At 49.3% G+C, this 21537-nt stretch overlaps 6 protein-coding genes and 1 non-coding gene across 7 annotated transcripts; 3 read left to right on the top strand and 4 right to left on the bottom strand.

Moving 5' to 3' along the window:
• Positions 1 to 224: 224 nt before the first annotated feature.
• Positions 225 to 1635, bottom strand: BDV27DRAFT_23211 (DUF4050 domain-containing protein). Its single transcript, XM_032076084.1, has one exon. It carries the CDS (start codon positions 1552 to 1554, stop codon positions 322 to 324), a length of 1233 nt encoding a protein of 410 aa, XP_031925098.1. The 5' UTR covers positions 1555 to 1635; the 3' UTR covers positions 225 to 321.
• Positions 1636 to 1930: 295 nt separating this feature from the next.
• Positions 1931 to 5083, bottom strand: BDV27DRAFT_132195 (ATP-binding protein). The gene has a single exon (XM_032067818.1). It carries the CDS (start codon positions 5002 to 5004, stop codon positions 2131 to 2133), a length of 2874 nt encoding a protein of 957 aa, XP_031925097.1. The 5' UTR covers positions 5005 to 5083; the 3' UTR covers positions 1931 to 2130.
• Positions 5084 to 8697: 3614 nt separating this feature from the next.
• Positions 8698 to 8785, bottom strand: BDV27DRAFT_t157. The gene has a single exon. It is a non-coding gene; the product is annotated as a tRNA-Asp (tRNA).
• A 2867-nt stretch (positions 8786 to 11652) lies between these two features.
• Positions 11653 to 14447, top strand: BDV27DRAFT_23167 (LIM domain-binding protein). Its single transcript, XM_032076083.1, has 5 exons — positions 11653 to 12049; positions 12177 to 13081; positions 13137 to 13424; positions 13479 to 13745; positions 13800 to 14447. The coding sequence occupies exons 1-5, from the start codon at positions 11743 to 11745 to the stop codon at positions 14334 to 14336; spliced, it is 2304 nt and encodes a 767-aa protein (XP_031925096.1). The 5' UTR covers positions 11653 to 11742; the 3' UTR covers positions 14337 to 14447.
• Positions 14448 to 15287: 840 nt separating this feature from the next.
• BDV27DRAFT_23144 (urease accessory protein UreG) lies at positions 15288 to 16505 on the top strand. The gene is made up of 3 exons (XM_032076081.1): positions 15288 to 15659; positions 15749 to 15847; positions 15926 to 16505. Exons 1-3 carry the CDS (start codon positions 15487 to 15489, stop codon positions 16467 to 16469), a joined length of 816 nt encoding a protein of 271 aa, XP_031925095.1. The 5' UTR covers positions 15288 to 15486; the 3' UTR covers positions 16470 to 16505.
• A 1-nt stretch (position 16506) lies between these two features.
• On the bottom strand, positions 16507 to 18501 carry BDV27DRAFT_23147 (WDR46/Utp7 family protein). Its single transcript, XM_032076082.1, has 2 exons — positions 17785 to 18501; positions 16507 to 17726 (listed from the first exon to the last, which is right to left on the bottom strand). Exons 1-2 carry the CDS (start codon positions 18418 to 18420, stop codon positions 16752 to 16754), a joined length of 1611 nt encoding a protein of 536 aa, XP_031925094.1. The 5' UTR covers positions 18421 to 18501; the 3' UTR covers positions 16507 to 16751.
• A 131-nt stretch (positions 18502 to 18632) lies between these two features.
• On the top strand, positions 18633 to 21525 carry BDV27DRAFT_23142 (small subunit rRNA maturation protein TSR1). Its single transcript, XM_032076080.1, has 3 exons — positions 18633 to 18909; positions 18978 to 19447; positions 19501 to 21525. Exons 1-3 carry the CDS (start codon positions 18816 to 18818, stop codon positions 21319 to 21321), a joined length of 2385 nt encoding a protein of 794 aa, XP_031925093.1. The 5' UTR covers positions 18633 to 18815; the 3' UTR covers positions 21322 to 21525.
• The last annotated feature ends 12 nt before the right edge of the window (positions 21526 to 21537 follow it).

The raw sequence follows: 21537 nt of genomic DNA, 5'->3' as shown, positions 1-21537 counted from the left end.
GTCTTCATGCCAGGAGATCAATCGCATTATACATACACGTAGAGGAACATTCAGGGGAGGGGTAGCATCATTGCTTCTGACGTCACGTCAATCATACATATCTCAAATATTATCAATAGTACACTGATAAATGTCGACATTCACAAAAAGAAAAGAAAAAAAAAAGTAGACGAGGTGGGGTAGAGCGCGTAGTTGTCCATAATATGACAGCATCCAAATAAACCAGATAACGGCAATCGTAAAAGACGAGGGAGGGGGGAAAGAAAAAGGAAAAAAAAGAAGAGAGAGACCGTAAATTAAAAACGGACAGAGAAATCAAATCTACTTCCCTGCATTCTCGGTATTCACAGCACCGCTCACGTCCCCTTGAGCGCTATGACTCGAGCGCCGATGGAAAGGATGAGGATGGAAACCCGAGAAATTCAGTACCTTACGGACCGCGCCGACGACGCCCGATCTCCTCTTCGACTCTGGCGATGACGGTTGCCCGTCCTCGGCGGTCTTGGGCACCGTCGCGGTATCTTGGAGCACGAGGTTGGTGGTGGCTGGTTTGGGCGGCCATTGGCCATCTGCTTTCCAGCCTTGGACCATTGCCTTCGTGACGTCGGCCAGGTTGATCGGGACAGTGGGGGTTAAGCCCTGCACGACGACCTTTGAGTAGATGGAGGGGTACATGGAGGGTGTGATCGAGGCGCGAATGGGGTTGGAGGTGGAGATCAGCGAGGGTACGACGGGGACGTAGGGGTCTTCAGAACCCTGGTGAGCTTTTGAAGAGGCAGTCGCGGTGGCTGCAGCGGTAGCGGGTGCAGGAGCGGGCGTCGCAGCATTCGCGACGGTGCCCGTAGCATCATCTGTTACCGTTTGTCGCAGAGCAATCTCCGGCTCTGTGGCCCCCGTCTCAGTAGATTCCTTGTGATCTTCACCCTGATGGGGCTGAGCAGACACCGACGACGGACCCGATTCCTCCTTCTCCGCAATAGAAAGTGAGGCCTCGGTCCTCGCCGCGAGATTCGCCTCATCTCGCGAAGAAGACGAAGCCGGCCTCGAAAAAGCAGACCCAGAAGACGCACCCTGGTCTCGCGTCTCCTCGTTAACGGTAGTTCCCTCCTCCGCCTGAGTTTGCACTTGCTTCAGCTGCCTCCTCGCAATAATCTCCTCCCTCGATTTCGCGCACGTCCATGCATCCCGCCGCTCCACCCAAGTCCTCAGCCCCTCATTCCACCGCATCTCCTCCTCCATCTGCTTGCGCCGCTTGCGCCTCCGCTCGGCCCTCTCCTCCCCCACCGGCGACAAAATCGGACTCTCAATCTGCGCAGAGTCATACCCGCTAAGCGGACTGGTAATTGTAGGTGAAGAAAGCGGCTCCAGCTCCGACGCAGAGCTGTCGTATGTGCGCAGTCGCCATGCTGTGACTTCTTGCTCCGGTGGCGTGGGGGTTGCGGAAGCTGGTGCGCCCGCGTCGGTGGAGGGGTGGAAGGTCCAGTCGTTGCGGACAATTTCGCGGACGTAGAGTTTTGCTTCGCGGATTGCGGAGTCGCGGGCTTCGGTGGCCATTTTTAATATATTTATTTTTTTTGAATATCTTTGAGTGCGTGGAGGTTTGTGTTGGTAGTTTAGCGGGTGAGCGTTTGTGAGGGGTAAAAGGTCGTGTGGAGTGTTGCGTGAGGAGAAAATGATTCGTTTCGTGTAGGGATATTAGGTTATTGATAGTGAATCTAATAGCAATAGGTAGTAGATTGTGAGACTCTTTTCTCTTGAGTCCCTCTTCCTGTTTCCCGCGAAGTAACTCTCTCGAGAGGGGGTAAGAAGAGAGAGTTGGTCGGGTGATGGTTTCGTCGACGAAAAAGGCGGAGATTTACTCGTCGATGTCATCGCCAAATTCGTCTGCAGATCTGATAGGGCTGAGGGACTAACTAACAGCCACCGTTGGGCTTCATGATGCATTTCGGACGAGGATGAGTTATAGTATATAATTCAACAAATTATATGTCACTTTTCAGCCTATGGTATGTATTGATACAGGTTTATCATATCGCTAATAGTATACAAGTCGTCGCGTGAGATCCCAAATCCTATTGTCGCAAGAATGAACACCAATCCCTCTAAAATGTTTCCCATATTGTAGCCATATCATGTCCGTACGCGCGCAGCATCGGAACTAGCTTCCTCGGTGCTAGCAGGCGTGAATCCCCATCCAGGGCTCTTTTTACGCCGACTCTTGCGGTCGCCATACTGCTCGTCGAACTTGCGGATCGCCGAGAGTGACGACATATCCTCGCTGATTGATGCGCTGATCTCCTCCATTCCACGCTCGAAATGCTTCCAGGTCAGCGTGCGTCTTTCTGGGTATTGGTAGGGCTCGTCGCCCTGGTGCTGAGCCGCCAGGTCATTCTCCTCCCGGACGCAGGCTAGAGCCGCGGCGACGGAGAGGTTCTTCAAATCGGATCCAGAATAGAGTTGAGTGCGGCGAGCTAGCTCAGCGAGGTCAACAGAACTATCTAGATTCTCTTCCTTCAAGTGGATCTTCAGGATGGCCAGCCGATCTTGTTCAAGGGGCAGGTCTACGAGCAGTCGCCTCGGGAGACGCCGGAGAACAGCATCATCGAGATCAAATGGTCGGTTGGTGGCAACCATAATGAAAGCTGACAGGTCATTCATCCCGTCCCATTCCCGCAAAAATTGATTAATGAGCTCCCGATGGGATGTGCGACTGCTGGCTCCGGTCCGCGAGCAGAAGATAGCATCCGCTTCGTCAATGAATACAACACATGGGCTCAACTTCTTGGCCAATGTGAAGATAGCCTTGACATTCTTCTCACCCTCACCGACATACATGTCATAAACCTCGGAGCCACTAACCTCAAGGACAGTGGCTCCACTCTCACGAGCTACGGCTTTGGCAAGGAGAGTCTTACCGGTGCCGGGAGGCCCATACAGTAGTAAGCCGGGAATCTTATCCGTAGCAAGAACACCATAGGTAAAGGCTTCCGGGCGAATGAGAGAAAGCGAAGTGAGCGTCTTCAGGGCATCGATGGTCTCTGGAGGGACGTGGACATCAGAGAACGTAGTACGTATACTTTTGGCGTCCACAACCCCATTCAGCAACTTTTTCTCGTGTGAATTGCAGGTTTTGCGTAATGAACTCAACAGCCGCTCCCGATCACTACCGGTCTCTGTGTTCTTCGTTTTGGGTGCTTTCTCTTGCATCCAGTCATTCTTAATGCGATCTGTTCTTTGCATCATTTCGATTCCCTTCTGGATGTGCTGGAAACCAAAGAGTTCGTCGGAACAAAGACTTCCAAGTGCAAGCGTTGTGGCCCAATGCACCTGGCTGTAGGGCCAATACCGCTCTTCAAGTCCGGACTCTTTTACGATGGATGCATCCAGTGGCCAAGCACGGTTGCCGAATATATCGTCTTCGAGGGTCGAGGGATCCTCCAACCGTGTCCGAAGCATTTCTTGAATATGGCGAATATTGATATCCAATGTTCGTTTTCTTCGATCATCCGTGAAAACTTTCTCTGCTGCTTCCAATCCCATGGCAGGTGTAATGACAAGCATTTGGGAGAATTGGTCATCAAATGCATTTTGCATTAATCTTGATGCATCCGATTCTGAAGCGGCGTCTTGTGAGGCAGTTCCAACAAATAGAACACGAGACCCATTTCTTCTACGGTCTTGAATAGCTTTTTGCAATAAGTAAATAAATCTAGCTCCTTCACGAGTAGCCTGGATTTCTCCATAGTCCTGGATCTGCACAACCACATCGCGTACAGGTGTTTTGTTTTCAGGGCTTTTAGATTCTGCAGGCTTATCCAAAGGTGGTTCGGCGGCCGACTTCCGTTTTGGCCCGCTAGCGGAGGAAATGAGCTCATTGATCAGTTGGAGCCGCCGGTCCTCTGCTCGATCCGTGGGATTTGACGATGCTGCCGAGCCATCTACAGGTCCGTTGAACGCAGATACTAACGATTTCAAGCCAAGTATGCCGGGAAGAGGAATGTCGCCTGCCTCTCGGGAACTCTCAATAGTGATAAACTTTGGGCCCTTCAGACCAGGTCGCAAACTGCGCGGAGAGATCTCAACCTCAGCTTCATCATCTCCATCACCCATGCTGTCGTCATGCCAGGACTCCGAAGCCGTTGGACGGTATACATCATAGCCAAGAGACCTAATAGGCGAGGTCGTGCCGACATCCTCTAGGTCCTGTTCGCTGCATAGTTGCGCAATATCTTGAGCGTTGAGCGTCACCACGTCAGCACCAAGTTCCTGCCCTAGCCTTTTTACAACCGCATCTAGGAACAAAATGCCATCAGCACCGGGGTACTGAAGAACGAGATGGGACTTTCGTGCCGAAGGTTCTTTTGCATATTTTGCAGGGGGAAGTCGTAAGCCCGCCTTCGCAGATGCGCATAATTCCTCCCACAACGCCTCGGTCAAAGCGTACCGCTCCCCGGTGTCGGGCACACCACTGGATTCGGACGGCTCTCCATCGCCACTACCACCGTGGGCCATGCCATCAGCCGTATCCTTGGCCTTCTCCGGCCCCGGTTTGCTTATCTTGACTAGTGGAAGATCTGAAGCGGCATGGCCATCGCCTCCATTAACCACGGTATTACGCTCATAAAACCAGGAAGGAACAGTTGCAGCCGGCGCAGCCCATTCCTTGAGCGATTTCCTGTTCCTCAACGCTCTTCGCACGGCCGATCCATATGGACTCGACACCTTTTTCCCAGCGCGCTCTGCGGAGGGCGATGTAATCGACGAGGCATCATGTCCGGGTACGGTGTGTTCGGCATTTATGGTCGGAATATCACTAGTGACACTTGCCGGAGAGGAACCGCGTGCATCTTCAGGATCGGAGGGCGCTGATGATTGCCACCTTCGCGAAAGATGGAATCGGCGCGGAGTCGAGCCGACAAGTGCGGCATATCGGCGGCGCGCAATAAATCGGCAGGGTCGTGCAACAGACGAAAGCAGTCTGCCTCGCTGCATTGACGAATACATCCAGGGCAGTATTTGCCACCGGATTTAAGATATGCTGGATCTGCTTCGACCGCAGGCAGCAAATGGTTGCATCAATCGAGTCGTCGGGAAAAACAACAGTTCAACAACTGCTCCTTTCGGGCGGTCGCCGGAGTTTGATATCATGTGATCTGCACGTAAATTTGGTCGTTATTGATGCTTAGTCATTGCAGCCCTAAATGTCAGTTGTTCACTCTTTAATTCTACAACTGTGTTTGCTAAACCCCCAAGTATTTACACAGTACTGTCTTTGACATTAAGCGACCCGGCAAATAACTCAAATAAAAATTGATATTAAGCAGCTCCCAGCCGCTAGGTATTGTACCGGTTCCGCTATTGATTGCCAGACTAAGTGCTACCCGCTGGGAACGAATATATATAGAACTCAATAACCAGCAAAGGAGATTTGTAAAGCCTCTCTGAGTCAGGATCCTAATGTAAGAACGAAAATTTTCTCTAACGCTTGCCTATGCCATGAAGCACAATTGTCCTCCCAGACGTAATAAAGTGAAGCTGTTAACGATGCCATGACTTTGGGGGGTATATGCCCGGGCTTTGGTGTGACTAAAATCAAACATTTGGAAAGGAACTGGGCGACACGCTGAGTAGTAGTGTTACTAGTAACACCAATGACAAGATAAATCAGTTCCATGATTGTAGTCAGTGGAAGAAGAAGGAGTACCTATGTGGCATTTATCCTGATATCAGGTGCAATAGAAAGTTGGTTATCCGTGGTTCTCTTTAAATAGTTACGCTCTTTGGTCCATTGGTATACCTACCTTTCAAGATGTGGCCATGTAGACGCTTATAGATATTTGTTGGACCTAAATTACTTAGAAAGCAGTCATGATGGTCTTTCTGTTATTGGGCTATAGTGACTATAGTGACTATGGTGACCATGGGGACTATAGGGACTATATACATCTCCTAGAATGAATGCTGTCTGTGTCGCCATCAGATCGTATTTGTCATTAACTTATAAGTATCATAAGTGCACCTGAATCATTAAATAGCTTGATTGTTTACGAAAATCGGCCAATACCTAAAGGGGTTATTTCTCGATATCAATTTTTTCTACCATTGGCCTTGATAGAAGTCTGCACACGTAGCCCCATTCTTTTAGCAAAGCTGATAAACCCAAGCATTGTGGTCTCATAGAATATCTCTCTAATGTATTTCTGCCAGGCATTATTTCTGAATCAGTAGCGGATATGGCTATATCGCATAGTTATAGAGGCGCGTTTGAACCACCCCCCTTGTCAACACCAGTAACTGCCACTCTCCAAGGGTATGTTCACGGATACTTCAATAGGGAGACCTGGGGTTGGTCTTCAGATGTTATGGCTCCAACTGCTTCCTCGGGAACTTCAGTATGTCTGGGCTGAAAGGCTGTTGAAAGCTATGATAAGGAAGTTCCTGGTTAGATATCCCGCTATATCCTAATAGTAAAACTAAGCCTTCTTGTTGTTGCTGTTTAATCGTTAGCATGCAACAAGCAGATACTATACCAGGTGCAAAACGCTCCCAGTGGAAAGACCTCAGTCAACCTCAGGGCTGAATACCCGAGATATCACTCAGGTGGAAAGTTTTTACTACTTTTCGAGCTTCGCCTATAGAATATAAACCAAAAAGATATTCGCGGGTATATTAAAGATGTACACACTCCAACTGCTATTGGTAGCGTTTCGTGTAGTCCATATTTTGCGCCTCGTCGACAGTCTCTGCGTCCTTCGAGCTCGTTTACCCACAGCTCCGAAGATAAAATCTAGAGAAATAACTAACGCGCAGCACCGATAAAGAGTTTATAGATGAAATAACTCTAGTTGTAGGCAGCAACCGAAATAAATGTCTACTAATGAATGTTAAGGATGTTAGATTCTTTGTCAGGCAGAACAATTTGGATCATTAATTACGGGTTGGAAAGGCGCGATGCAGCATTTGACCCAGCTAGAGGAGACCGGGCAAGGGCCTGTTGAGAAAAGAAGGATGAGACAAAGGCTGCAATGCGCCGAGCTCATCTCTGCCGTGGTAAATCATGCTTTAAATTGATGAAAGAGGCTCACCACCTCCGCTAGTTGAGGATCCGTACAATGGTAAGAGTATATATCATCATTAATCTAGATATACTAGATGATACAGAGTCCCTGAAGAGTATAGTTAATTCACCAACAATGAGAATAATAGATTCCCTACAGTACTGAGGTGAATATTTAGCCATTGCTGGCTGGCAGATATTAAAAATGAATAATTCTCCACTATTCATCATGGCTCGAGATGTGTAGCATGAGGATACTGTCATGATAGTATAGATGTATGTGCTTGACTGTATATGCAACATGTGGGGCAGTATATTTGCATTGATCTGATCAACAAGTTTCAAGAACTCGGTAAAAGGTTGATGGCATGGTATGGCTCACTTCAAGTCTACCTGCAATTGTTCTTAACTGTACCCAGAGACAATGCATCAAAATGGTACGCCATGATTGTATGAATATTTATGCTTGCTTTCTCTGGGGCTCCTGCCTGATAGTACTGAGCTTTCTACACGTTCAGAACAGGCCATGAGCTCTATAATAGCAGCCAGTTTAATAGCAAGCCAAGCAGATCATCTCTAAGTCAAACAATACACCTTGTTTTTGAGGAAGATGTCACCAAATTGCCCTCCTGTACTCTTGCTGAGTTACTCTTATCAATTTCTCCTGCCCGAAATGGATCTTCCTGGGCATTCTTTTCCTGTGAAAGTATAGTTGCCTAGGGGGGGAAATTATGAACAAGTATTCTCACCTTATGGAGTAACACATCAAGCCCATAATGGATTGCCAAAGAGTGTAAGAAGATCTATGGCATGTGCATGTTCCCCTCCTACCAAGACATGCGGTGCCCCTGGATCGTGCCCTGTAGTAAAATACATATATGCATTGAATGTGCAATGATACTATAGGTCAAGCGGGCCAACCGTGAGACCGCGTACATAGAAGGATATATGAGGAAGCTGAAGAGATTTCGCTAATAACTGTACAGCCATGGCATTAAACAAAGTCAATCAATCCAATACAGAAGTAATGAAAGATAAAACAGCTTCCTTCATGTGAATTAACACTACAAGAAGCCTACAAGCAGAAAGTCAGACTCGCAGCTATAGCCCTGCCTTTTTTACAATAAAAGTCCACACCCCTCTGATAGAGTATATCTCTATGGGCCAAAGCCAAGCATATAAAGAACCGAGATAAGGAATAGGAGGAAAGCATATATATTTGCTTTGGACGGTGCCATGCACCTAGTAAATGAATTACCCTTACCTGAAAAGAAATCTGTTTCTTCTTGAATAAGACTAATTGACTTAACCGACGGATACCAAATATACTACAAGAGCATCATGATGTACTAGAAAAGTCTGAGCACAGCTTAAATTATCTCTTACTCCGATATGTAAGTGACAACATGTGGACAAAGAACTAGACAGGGGTCTCTCGGTATAGGAAAAGGAACATGTGCAGATAAGGATTGCACTACACATATTAATTTGCAATGGCTAGCTTAGGGTTGCGATTTTGCTCAAAGTCAAAGTAAGAATCAGATCAGGCTGAACACTAAATGTAGGCTGGTTCCAGTAATGTCGAGAGAAGTAAAAATGAGTTCCCAGTAGAGACAGTAGGTAAAAAAGGAAAAAGAAATCTCCCCGACTGGGAGTCGAACCCAGGTCTCCCGCGCTTGTTCCTGTAGGGATGACAAGCGGAAATCATGACCGTTAGACCATCGAGGATTTGCATTGGTATTTTGAAGCATTTTTAGTGTTATAAAGACAAACTATATATCACAGTCCCCTCACTTCAACCCGAGTTGCTTGAAAGCTCCTGACGCTTGAGGCCGTATGCCCAAGATACCGTGTGGCTTTGTTATCGTTTCCTACACCCCGCGGAGGATAGATGAGAGAGTTCTCTGGTGGAATGTACCGGACAACCTGGCCCATAGCGGGTTATCAGCACGAGGTACGCTCAGCGAGACTCAAGTCAATTTCTTGAGTATTGAGAAAACTGTGCCGTCTGAACCTGGGGATTATTTGAGCTCATTACAGTTAGCTCTGCCCAATATTGTGATGCAGATATCTTCCTTGCAACGCACATAGATTTGGCGTTGTGGATCGCCCCGCTGTGTGAATACATATGGGCCAAGGTTCAGGCTGCTCCTTCATCTTGCATTACTAGATACAACGTCATCTTTGATATGATCTTGGCTAAGCTAAGTCCATTTAATTTCAGAAGCACTGCCTGGCATATATTTTGCTTCAACACACGTCTGACATTGTCTCTATCTGATATGCAAGGTGTTTAATGATAGGAGGACTGTCGACGCTGTTGAAACAAAGCCCTTGGTAGAAAGAGCCAGGGTGATCGACAAGATCTACAAAACGCCTCCTTAACCCCGGTCTTAATAATCGTCAATTTATCAGGAATAATTCAGGGATAGATAAAGTGCCCTTCACTTGCCTTTTCTCCTAATGCCATTCTCATTTACTCGTTAATGCTTCTGGGTTCATGTAATGTTCTGTAGTATAGTTTCACTTTAGGTTTCCGTCCTCCGTCCTTCGTATTTCACAACATTCTATGCCAGGGGTTGTGTTTGCCAGAACAAGACTATATTCACCTAATTGATCCTTCCGGTCTATCTTGTTCCTTCCCTGAGGTATTTCATGGAGCATGAGGCACAACATTGGTATTAAGCCCTAATAATATGGTAATCGTATTTACCTTGACTGGCGTTATTCACCAGACTCTGAATAAACTTAGATTTTATGGATGCATTTAGAGCAGCGTCAGCCAAGTCGGTCGAGCTGTATCATTGGTGACAGCCCTTAACTTATGTCTGTTCTATTATTATATGTCTTGCTCCTGTCAAAGTTTGAAATCTCGGCGGTTCTCTTTGTTTCGGCCTGCAATTTCCAACATCTGTTACACTTGTGTGAATCTATTATCAGGTCAATTGGGTATATTTGGGATGAGGGGAAGTTCTAGCCCCAAGAAGAATTCTTCGTGGACTCAGCGGTAACAGTGTACCTCGATTGCCAAGGATGAAGGTACTTTGATGCGTGAACTCTATTACGGCCTACTAAGATTCAAGGTCTACTAGGCTACGGGCCAGGCATCTGGTTAACGGCCAAGTGAATTCCATAGTAATTCTTGCATTGTTCAATGTATTCTCAGCTATTCTAGAAAATTTCTCTTTATGGACTAGCACGATGACATAAGAATGGACCTGTATTCTGCTTCAAACACCGTTAGTGAACAGTTCACAACAAGGCAATGAAGCGATGTATAGTATATGGTAAATCTCAGACAAAATATACTGGCAAGTAGCAGACCAACCGGGAAAGGAAGGTCCGAATGTCTCGTCAGGGGCGACTCAGAGATAGTAAAGAAGAAAGGTGTGGTTTGTCATCTTCGAAGAAAGGAGAGAAAGGAAAGAATAGGAGAAGAAGACTGAGAGAGACTGACCTTCATTATACCGCGCAAGGATCAGCTAATATGACCTGATCTTTGTTTTGTTAGTCAAGTTGTGGTACGATTGACCGCTATGAAAGGCGAGCAAAATCCGTGCCCATTGGCCACGTCAGGAATGACAGTGCGATCGTTGCATGAGCTCAGACATTATTGAACAAAGCATGCGGTCGATCCGTAACTTGGTCGAAACCTTGTCAGGACAAATTCGAGAGGTTGAAGAATAGGAGAAGAAGAGAAAAAAATTCGCGCAGAAGAAACCGAACGACAAAGAAATAGTAAAAAAAAAATAAAAGAGGAGGCAAAAAAGTTTTTCCCGAGGCGGATCATCTCACGTGAGACCTACCTGAATAGGATTAGCGTCTAGCATGATTCGCGCCGGACGATTGGATTGAGAATCGAAGAAAAGCCTCAGGACCAGCAGATCTGCCCATGAATCTCTGACCCTTTTTCCTGTTTTTTTTGCCTCTCTCTTTTCTTTCCCTTCTGATTTTTTAATTTTTTTTGTTTTTTCTTGTTCCCCCGTAGCCTCGTTCTTGCCTTGATCCACTTACGGCAGTTGGGCTCCGTCGTTATTTCAGGTCAACTCGTGGCGGTGTTTGCGTGCCCACCGTATTGGAATTTCTTGGGTGAGGGATTGAACTGGCGATCGCGACAGGTGCCGTCTGCTCTTTCGTTGGCCCTTTAGCCCCTCCACACCTCCGGCCTCCCTAAACCCATTTCCACTTATCTATCTTCTTACCCGTGTCTTCCCTTTCCACACCCGTTCTCCCATCTTTTCCACCCTCCCCCGACCGCCCCCGACAACTAACATTGAACATTTTTAGGGGCCGACCGATTTGGCGGGCAGAGGTGATTAGGCCGGGTTCGATCCATGCTCCTGCGCTCGTCTGGCTCTGGACGATACCAGACGCAGGCTCAGTTACCCATCAGCTGCGTCTTGGCCTCCGCTCCGACGCTAAAAGCGGCCTGTTGTGCCTCCACGTCAAGCGCGCTTTGCTTCGAGTCGGACGCTCGCCTTCATCACCAACTGTCGATATTTTGACAATCTTTAATAATTTTTTCTGAATTCCCTCCTTTCGTCTTAATACCTCTCCCTTCTCAATCTCTCGCTTGCTTCCTAGAACATTCTTTTTCCCGCCTCCCCTCCCCCTTCACCGTCTCTCGCTCTCCCCTGTCCATCGATTCCTAGGAGTCCCGTTATCGGCGACTTCGTTGTACAGCGATGATGATGGCGCAGCCATTTCCTGCCCATCAAGGGATCCCGCAGCATCCCGGTATCCCCCCGGGTCACCCAATGGCCCCTGGTCAGCACCCAAATGCTCATCCCGGTGCCGGAATGGTACAGCAAGTACACCCCGGAGTATCAGCTCCGGGAGGACCTCAAGTCACTCAGGGTGGGCCAATGATGGGTGGGATGCCACCAGGTGCTGGAACAACCGCGCCTGGCGGTCCTGTACAGGCTCATGCTCTCTCCCATCTAAACCCAGCGCAAGCGCATCTATTCCAGCAGCCACACTTTGCGCAACAGTGTATGTTTTTTTTTTTTTTTTTCTCTTCTTTGTTCTTATCCCTCAAACACCACTGTCCTGAACATGACCTACCAAGCGTCACGATGATATACTTTGACAGCTAATGGTATATGTCTTTATCCTATAGTTGCCAATAACCCTCAACTCATGCATCAACAGCATCAGCAACAACTCTTGAGACAGCGGATGCTCTTTCAGCAACAGCAGCAACAACAACAGCAACAGCATGGAGGGCTTCCCGTGTCAATGCCCAATGGTACGCAGGCATTGAATACTGCTCAGCTGGCAGCCATGCAGAATCCTGGGATGCGTCCGGTCATCTCCCAAATGCAACTTCAGCAGATGCCTCATGGGCAGCCGCAGAATATACAACAACAACAACAGCAATTTCTGGCTATGCAAGCCCAGCAGGCCCAACAGGTGGCTCAGCAAGCACACCAGGCCCAGCAAGTGCAACAGCAGACGCCACAACCAGGTCAGCAGACTCCACAGCAGCGCCCAGCGCCTCAACCTCAAAATGTACATGATGCACAAAGTGTCACCCCTCAACCGCAGCCGATGCCGCCGCCGCACCAGGGAAGTGCCACCCCGCAACCCACCCCTCAACAACACCCACCTACGTCTCAGCCGCCGCAGCAGCCTGCCGTGCCGCAGCCGCAGCCAACGCCCAATCCGCCACCACAGCAATTACCGCAGTCCCAGCAACCGGTTCAGCAGGGTCAGCAAGGCCAGCAGCAGCAACAGCAGCCGCAACAACAACAACCGCAGCAACAGCCACAGCAGCCACCGCAACAACAGCAGCCCCAGTCGCAACCGCAGCCGCAACCACAACAGGGCCAGCAGGGTCAACAGCAGGGTCAGCAACAACAGCCGCAGGGTCAGCAGCAGCAGGGACCGCCGATGACAGCCCAGGAGGCTCAGTTGAAGGCGCAGCAACAGCAGAATGCGATGATGATGCAGCAACGGATGAACATGAAAGGGGCGACGATACTATGCCTTAATACATTTGCGGAACAGCTCAGTAATTTCACGGTGTGTACTACTTGCTTAGAATTTAGCTCTGCAAAGAGAATGCTAATTGTCACAGAGCCGTGGCGAGGCGCACGACTTGTTATACTGGCAGTCTTTCGTGGATAAATTTTACTCCCCCTCTGGCGTTTTGCGACAAGGAGTATGGAATCCGCAGACCGGTTCTAAACAGTTCGAGATCGCAACTCCTGCACTAGCTCGCTACTACCTAACCCAGTTCACAAGCGGAATTCGTCACATTCAAATGGTTGTTGAAAATGCACGCGAGAGGGACTCGCCAAATGGGGGTCATATTGTCGAAAGTCTAAAAACCTCATTCATATATTGGTTTGTCAACGATACGCAGGTGTGTACCTCCACGTAAACACTATCATATGCGGGGTCGCTAACCTAAAAATAGATTTTTACCAACGGGAAATTGAGGGCGCACTTCGATATGAACAACAAAATTGAAATGCTTGATATCGAGGTCACGAGTTATACTGAGTACCTTCCTCGCAGCCAGTTGCAAGCATTGGAGGCTGCCGACCAAAAACAAAGTCCGAAAGTTTCTAAGAATATGGGCAAGCGGGCTCAACAGAAACAGGCCCAGCAGCCTGCCTTTACCTTGCCCGAATCTATGGTGACCGCCAATGGTGTACCTTTCGCTGTGATGAGCTTCTTAGAGGTAAGTCTTCAAATGGTCTCCTTGGTGATATGGCTAACCACAGATGCGCCATAGGTCGCCGAAACAATATCTCAAATGCAATTACTATTCCAATACTCTCAACAGAACCCTCAACTTTCGGCTCCTGAGGCGCTGCGCAACCTCGTTAATAGTCTCCCGACTCAAACGCCAACCCCCGGGTTCATGCCAGCCCCGATGAACCCAGCTATGCAGCCTGGCCAGAACTCGCGGGGCCCCAATATGAATGGACCCAACCAGTTTGCTTCTCCAGCAATGGCACATCTTGGTCTGCCGGGCGCCCAAGGGTCGCCCCATCTTGTCGGCTCGGCTCATCCAAGTCCGGCGCAAAGCCATCTTGCTGGCCCTCCAGGTATGGTGCCACAGGGTCAAATGCAACCTAATGTTGGCCAGGGCACGAGCGCTAGTGCCAGCCCGAATGTTAGTCATAAACGACGCCGGGCAAGCACAGTCAAGATGGAAAACGATGACAGTGGCGCTCCGGAGGTCAACGGTGTCGCTGCTCCGGGACCAAAGACGGTAAAAGCTAGTCCTCGAGTGGGTGGTAAAAGGCAGAAAGGCACTGCTAATTAGAGGAGTTATTGCGATGGGCTTTGTTCGCATTTTTTTTCGTGACATTTTCATTTCTCTCAAGAGACGGGGAACTGGCGTACCGTTTTTGGATACCTTTGCGATGCTGATCTTCTCTTTTTTCTGGGGCCTCTATCCATTGAACATATCGGATTATCGTTGTTATTGCAATTATGCGCGGTCTTTTGTCGGTGTAGTGTGATTGATACGTACGGTATGGCTGTTCATTGCGATCTCGGTTGGTGATGCGAGGCACCGGCCTCCCTGAAGTCTATATCGCCTACTACGCATTGTTCCCGCCGTACACGATCCACTTTATTGCTTGTGGTTTGTTTGCTCGGAGTCCATGTCTTGTGACTTTGCTCTGCCTCTGTATCTTGTGGAGGTGATGTTGCGAGACGCTGAGCTCGATTCCCAATAGCGTTACTGGTCATTTTCTACCATTTGGACCGCTCTATTGATATCCATGTCTTTCCATTGGCGATTGATGTGTCTGGCGTTGGGCTTCTGTTCTCTGGAAATAATTCTTGCTGCTATTTCGTCTGTGCTGTACGTTTGACACTGCATACCGCGCCGTTTGGGAATGTACCTGAAGAGATAATGTAGTTATGGCTCTATTGATTGATTGACTGATTTCGTTTTGTTTGGTATTCGATTTCTATAACATTTAGACAAGTTGATTGGACACGAAACATGTTCGCCTATTGGGGTAGTGCTCCTGGCCAAGGAGATCTTCGGTGGATCGACATTGGGGGAGCAGTTCAATGGATTGCGGAGCCCTACGGAGTACATTTAATTATCTTATTTCAACCCGCCCGAAGATCCAATCTTATCAAATCCCATGACATATCAGTTCATGTCAGCATGGGTCCAATCGGAATGCTACCTCGCTTAGAAGAAAATCGTCATGAAGAGAAGGAAAAGAGTTACGTAGGAAAGAATTGCTGGAGGTATCGGCAGTCTCCGCTGGTTCGGCGAACGAATGCCGTCCATGGCCGACAACAACTCTAAATCGATGATTAAATAACTGAACAGATGCCCCTCCTTTGCTACTGTATAATACTATAACTACCCCTCCACACCCAATTCATCATTACATCCTATTATATACCCCCTCTACTATAACGATACACTTCCCCCCAAATCCCCCAACATGTCTCATTCTCACTCTCATGATCAAGGCATTAGCCACTCCCACGATGACTTCGGTGGCCACGGTCATTCGCATGAGATCCTCGACGGACCCGGTTCCTATCTGAACCGTGAAATGCCATTGATTGAGGGCCGTGACTGGAAAGATCGCGCCTTCACCATCGGTATCGGCGGGTACGTCTTCTCAAAAAACACATAAATGATTAATTAAAAAGAGAACAAAAGAAGAATCCCAATCCAAACACTAACAACACCACAAACAGACCTGTCGGATCCGGAAAAACAGCCCTAATGCTCGCATTATGCCGAGCTCTCCGAGACGAGTATAACATCGCAGCAGTGACGAACGACATTTTCACCCGGTAAACACCTTCAACTATCGTAGAAAAATAAAAAAAGACAAAACTTCCCCGCTAACATAAAACTTTACCCCGCAACAGCGAAGACGCCGAATTCCTCAACCGCCACAAAGCCCTCGCGTCCAAGCGCATCCGTGCTATCGAAACGGGTGGCTGCCCGCATGCCGCCGTGCGTGAGGACATCAGCGCGAACCTCCTTGCGCTGCAATCCCTCCACAAGCAATTCCAGACGGATCTCCTCCTGATCGAGTCTGGCGGTGATAACCTCGCGGCCAATTACTCGCGGGAGCTGGCGGATTTCATCATCTATGTTATTGATGTCGCCGGTGGTGATAAGGTGCCCCGGAAGGGTGGACCGGGTATCACAGGGTCGGATCTACTGGTGGTGAATAAGTGTGATTTGGCGGATATTGTTGGCGCCGATTTGGGGGTTATGGAGAGGGATGCAGCAAAGATGAGGGAGGGGGGTCCGACTGTGTTTGCCGAGGTGAAGAATGGGAAGGGGATGCAGCATATTATCAACTTGATTATCAGTGCGTGGAAGGGGAGTGGGGCTTATGAACAGAGTTTGGAGAGGTGGAATGCTGGGGCTCCCAGGGGTTCTGGAAGTGTGGATGAACAGTAGATTATGATCTATGATTTTCTCGTATGAGACACGTTTATAAATGTACAATTGCTGGTGGTCTATTCACTACATAGAAAAGGCGTAAGTTTGAAAGAAAACTTTTTTAATGAAATCCCATATTCCACACCCTTGACCAACGCCTCACAAATGCAGAGTTAATTCGTTCGTGAACAAAACCAATAAGAGCTGTAGCTCTTACGAGAGCATCGGGTATATGAAAAGCTCCTGACGGAAAGAAGCAAAAAAGCAATATCCATGTATTCACCGAAAGCAGTGACCGAACTAGACCTCCTTCTTGGCGAATCGGGCCAGCGCAGGGCCCAGGTCCTCCCGTTCGGTACGGAGCTTGTCTCTTGCACGAGCCTGGTGCTCTTTGCGCAGCATCTCGGCCTTGACCCGCTTGTCGTCGATGACGTTCCTGCGGCCCTTCTTCCGCAGGTACTTGCGCAGGGCGCTGTTGCGGCCGCGGCCACGGTTCTTGAGCTTCTCCATGATGTCTTCGGGTCTGCGGTCGAGGTCGCGCTCTTCGCGGTTCTTCTGGTCTCTGATGGTGTCCAGTTTTCCGATGAAGGTGGGGTCCAGGGAGATCATGTCGGGCTGCAGCTTGTTGAGCAGACCCTGCACTTCGGCCTCCTGGCGCTGTCTCTTGTTCTCGTAAGGGTTGGCCTCCAGAGCGTCGAAGTTGGGTTCGCCGGCACCGGGGACGATAATACTGGCGAAGCCCTGGTCGTGGGTGACGCCAAGTACATCCTCGAAGGGGCACCAGCGCATGTTCTCGATGCGTTGGCCATCTCCGCCCCAAGCCATGTACGGACTCTTGACCTTGCCTTGGTCGGCGGCCGCTGCGTCGAAGAGGCCGCGCCATACGCTGACCTGGGTGCCCCAGCCAACGGCTGTCAAACCGCGGTCACTGATCGCAACGGAGGCGCCTGGTTGGTAGCATGAGTACGAATGCACTTCGCGGTACATGCGAATATCCCACACGTTCATCTTCATATCCTGGCCGGTTGAAACCATATACCGGCCTGATCTATCCATCGCCATGGAACGAACCGGGCCTCGGTGGACGAGGGCCTTCACCAGCGCCGTCTGGGAATTGGGAGACCATAAGCTGACGGTTCCATTCTGATGGCCCACATGAATGATAGCGTTCCAGGGGTTCTGAGCTAATGATGTTGGAGCGCCCATACGGGTGGGCAGTTCGGCGACCATTTGTCCGGTGGAAGTATCGGTGTACTTGAGGTGGCCGCTCATTTGCTATAGTAAACATGATCGTTAGACAAGCTTTACTGACCCGGACAGGATTGATACTCACAGCACTGGCGAGAAGGAAGTGGTATGGAAGAAACTCGAGGAAGAGCGGTTCAAGGTGCTTGTTGAGACAATGAATTTCCGTTCCAGCTTGGTCGTAGATGTAGACGTATTTCTTTTGGGCCACGGCGAAGAACTGGTTATTGTGCAACCACCGAGCATCCCGAACTGTCTCTCCCAGATTGAGCTCGCATCCTAGTCGTCCTGCACGCCAGTCCATCGTCGCAACATGTCCCTTCCGGCCAGCCAACAGTAGGTCACGTCCGTTTTTCGTATAGTCTGCGCGGTAGGGCCCAAAGTCGTTCAGTCGCAATTCGAAGCCCTTCTTCGCTGTCTCAATCCCAACGCCCTCTTTGATATCATCCTGTCGGACCTTGTATGTCCGCTCCAGCTCTGTTTCGGGTTCGAGGAATCCGGCTTCGTGCTCCAAGAGGATCTCTGCATCCTTTGCCTTAAGCGCAGCTTGTTTGAACTTGTTTTCGACGGACCTGAGATTGGCGCGCAGTTTCTTATCCCTCACGGTTTGCACCGGAATTGCCCTTCCTCGTCCATATTTTTGTTGCGCTTCAATGAGTGCTTTATTCTCTTTGCGTTTTTTGTTGGCCGGCGCGACGGCCTTGGTTGACGGGTTATCCGCCATCTGTGGTGAGATACAGAAGAGTGAAGGCGAGGAAAATAGGTAAATTAAGGAAAGCTAAAAGGTGAAAAAGCCGAGCAAAACAATCAAAAGTGTAAAGGAAAGAAGAAAGGTGTTGGAGCAACGATCCGGAGGTTTTGCGGGTCTTTCGCAGGAAAATTCATGCCAAGACTTTTTTTCCCTTTCGCTTGTCCACCACAGCGGATTTTTTTTCTGCAAACTGACCGCCAGGCGATCTCATTGCCCACTGGGGACCTGCTGGGCTGTTTACTGTGTATCGGTTTATAATATTTCAGTTTCGCTTTTTATTTTACATTCTCTGTAAATAATTCACACTGGACTCTCTCCCCTTCCGTTTCAAAGGGTCCAGCGGTGCCAATTCGGCGCCCACCCAAACGATGCAGCACCATCACCGTTCTACCACCAAAACTTCCCACAAGCCATTCAAGACCAAGCATGCGTCTAAGGGTGCGCTGAAGGAGAAGGCGAAGGGTACGACGAGACCGTATTTTCTACTGTATTTGTTTTATAGTCTAGAATCTGTTGCTAATGCCTTGCAGGCAAAGTTGAACGAGGCGAGCGGGGCACGCGCAAGACCCCTCATCAACAACTTATGTCGAAGCTTGATCGGAGGAACCAAGCCCGCCAGAAGCAGCAGGTGAAGCACCAGGAGAAGGCCCAAGCAACCAGCATCTTCTCTGGTCAGAATGGTGCTCCCCGTCATGTGGCTGTTGTGCCGCTGTCGGCCGACATCGATATTGCCGCTATCATACGGTCCCTGAACGAGAGCGTGGACGTTTCTTGCGAGGTCTCCCATGACACCATCTCCCGCGTGCGCATAGACCGTTTCCGACAGAGTGTTCAGTATATTCCCGCGAAGTATGATTTGATGAATGCGTTGGATGTGTGTCGTATGGCGGACTTTGTGGTCGTGGCTCTTTCGTCGGAGGTTGAGGTTCAGGAACAAGGCGAACTTATCCTGCGCTCGATCGAGGGCCAGGGTATTTCCAATGTCCTTGCGGTTGCTCAGGTATGGGATTTCGTCTGTTTCTTAGCGTTCATGGTACTAACTAGACTGCTTAGGGACTTGATAAGATCAACCCACCCAAGAAACGCCCACAGGTCGCCTCTTCGCTGAAGTCATTCATCAACCATTTCTTCCCATCAGTGGAGAAGGTTCTCTCTGTAGATTCCAGACAAGAATGCTCCAATGCCATCCGTTCTCTCTGTACCGCTACGCCGAAGGGTATCCGCTGGCGTGATGAGCGTAGCTGGATGCTCATCGAAAACGTCGCCTGGCCCGAGACCAACTCAGAAGTTGTGGATGATGTTGTCGTGACTGGTGTTGTACGTGGAAGGGGATTGAAAGCGGACCGTTTAGTCCACATCCCCGGCTGGGGTGATTTCCAGATCGACTCAATTACAGCAGCCCCATTGCCGCAAGCACGAGGCAAACGCGACGATGCTATGAATGTTGACGAGAACGAATCTTCCCAAGTCTTGGATACCCCAACTGCAGACATTGATGATCTGGCTGTTGTGGCACCGGAAGAGATCGAAATGGAGGATGATGACGTGGAAATCCCCGAGGAGGAACGGAGGGGTGTCCTACTTGATGAGCACCATTACTTCTCAGACGACGATTCTCACATCCCTGCCAAACCCAAGAAACTACCAAAGGGTACATCAGAGTACCAATCTGCATGGTTCTTGGACGATATGTCCGATTCTGGATCAGACCTCAGCGATGGAGAGGATGAGGAGATGGCTATGGACACAGCTGGAGCACCAGAAGACGGTGTCTTCCCAGACAATCACGACGCGATGACGGAAGCCGGAGCTACCGAGTACCCCCAGTCAGAGATGTTTGTTGACCCATCACCCGAAGACGAGGAAAGAGACTTGGAGGAATATCGGGCCAGCCGCAGAAAGGAAGCCAAGGAGGATCTAGAATTCCCCGACGAAATCGAACTTCACCCTAATGTCCTCGCGAGAGAACGTTTGGCACGTTTCAGAGGTCTGAAGAACTTCAAGACCAGTCCCTGGGAGACAAGGGAAGACCGACCCCATGAACCAGAAGACTGGCGTCGACTGCTTAAGATCATTGATTACAAGGGCTCTAAGAACAGGACACTCAGGGAGGCCCTTGTCGGTGGTGTTAACCCTGGTATCCGCGTGGATGTCCACCTTCGTGCTGTGTCAACATCTCTTCGCAACAAGCCACAGCCGCTGTGCCTCTTTTCTCTCCTCCGTCACGAACACAAGAACACCGTTGTTAACGTGAACATGACTTTGACCTCTAACATCGAAGAGCCACTGAAGTCCAAGGAAGAGCTCATTGTTCAATGCGGACCCCGCCGCCTGGTCGTCAACCCTATCTTCTCCTCGAACGATAACACCCCGAACAACGTACACAAATTCGACCGGTTCCTCCACCCTGGCCGCAGTGCCATTGCGACATGGATTGGACCCCTTACCTGGGGCGCCGTCCCTGTTCTTGTTTTTAAGAACAAGTCCGTTCAAGACCCAGAGGTCATGGACGGAGACGACCAACCAGATGTCGAACAATTGGAACTCATCGCAACTGGCACAGTCGTGGCACCCGATACGTCCCGCGTTGTCGCCAAGCGCGCAATTCTCACCGGTCACCCATACAAGATCCACAAGAGGGTGGTCACGGTACGCTACATGTTCTTCAACCCGGAGGATATCAACTGGTTCAAGGCTCTCCAGCTGTGGACCAGGAGAGGCCGCAGCGGTTTCATCAAGGAGAGTCTGGGTACCCACGGTTACTTCAAGGCCACCTTCGATGCCAAGATCAACCCTCAAGATTCGATCGGTATCAGCTTGTATAAGCGGGTCTTCCCTCGGAAAGCTCGCACTATGGAAGAGGTTACTGCATAAGGGTTTCTTGTATTTTTGCCGCTGGGATTTAGGAATTGATATGGGCGGTTTCAAAGGGAAAGATGATATGATACCACAAAGTCGGTTGCATGAATTGACGATTCTCACCTCTTGAAAGATAGGGGTGTTTCAAAAGCATTAGGATTTCTTATAGATTTCAATAACTAGATCAGGTCAAGCTTTAATGAGTTACGATCGTTCTTTTTCTGATATCCG

This window comes from Aspergillus caelatus (genome assembly GCF_009193585.1).
Source record: "Aspergillus caelatus strain CBS 763.97 unplaced genomic scaffold BDV27scaffold_155, whole genome shotgun sequence".
NCBI lineage: Eukaryota > Fungi > Ascomycota > Eurotiomycetes > Eurotiales > Aspergillaceae > Aspergillus > Aspergillus caelatus.
This window is presented reverse-complemented; position numbering and strand designations above follow the sequence as displayed.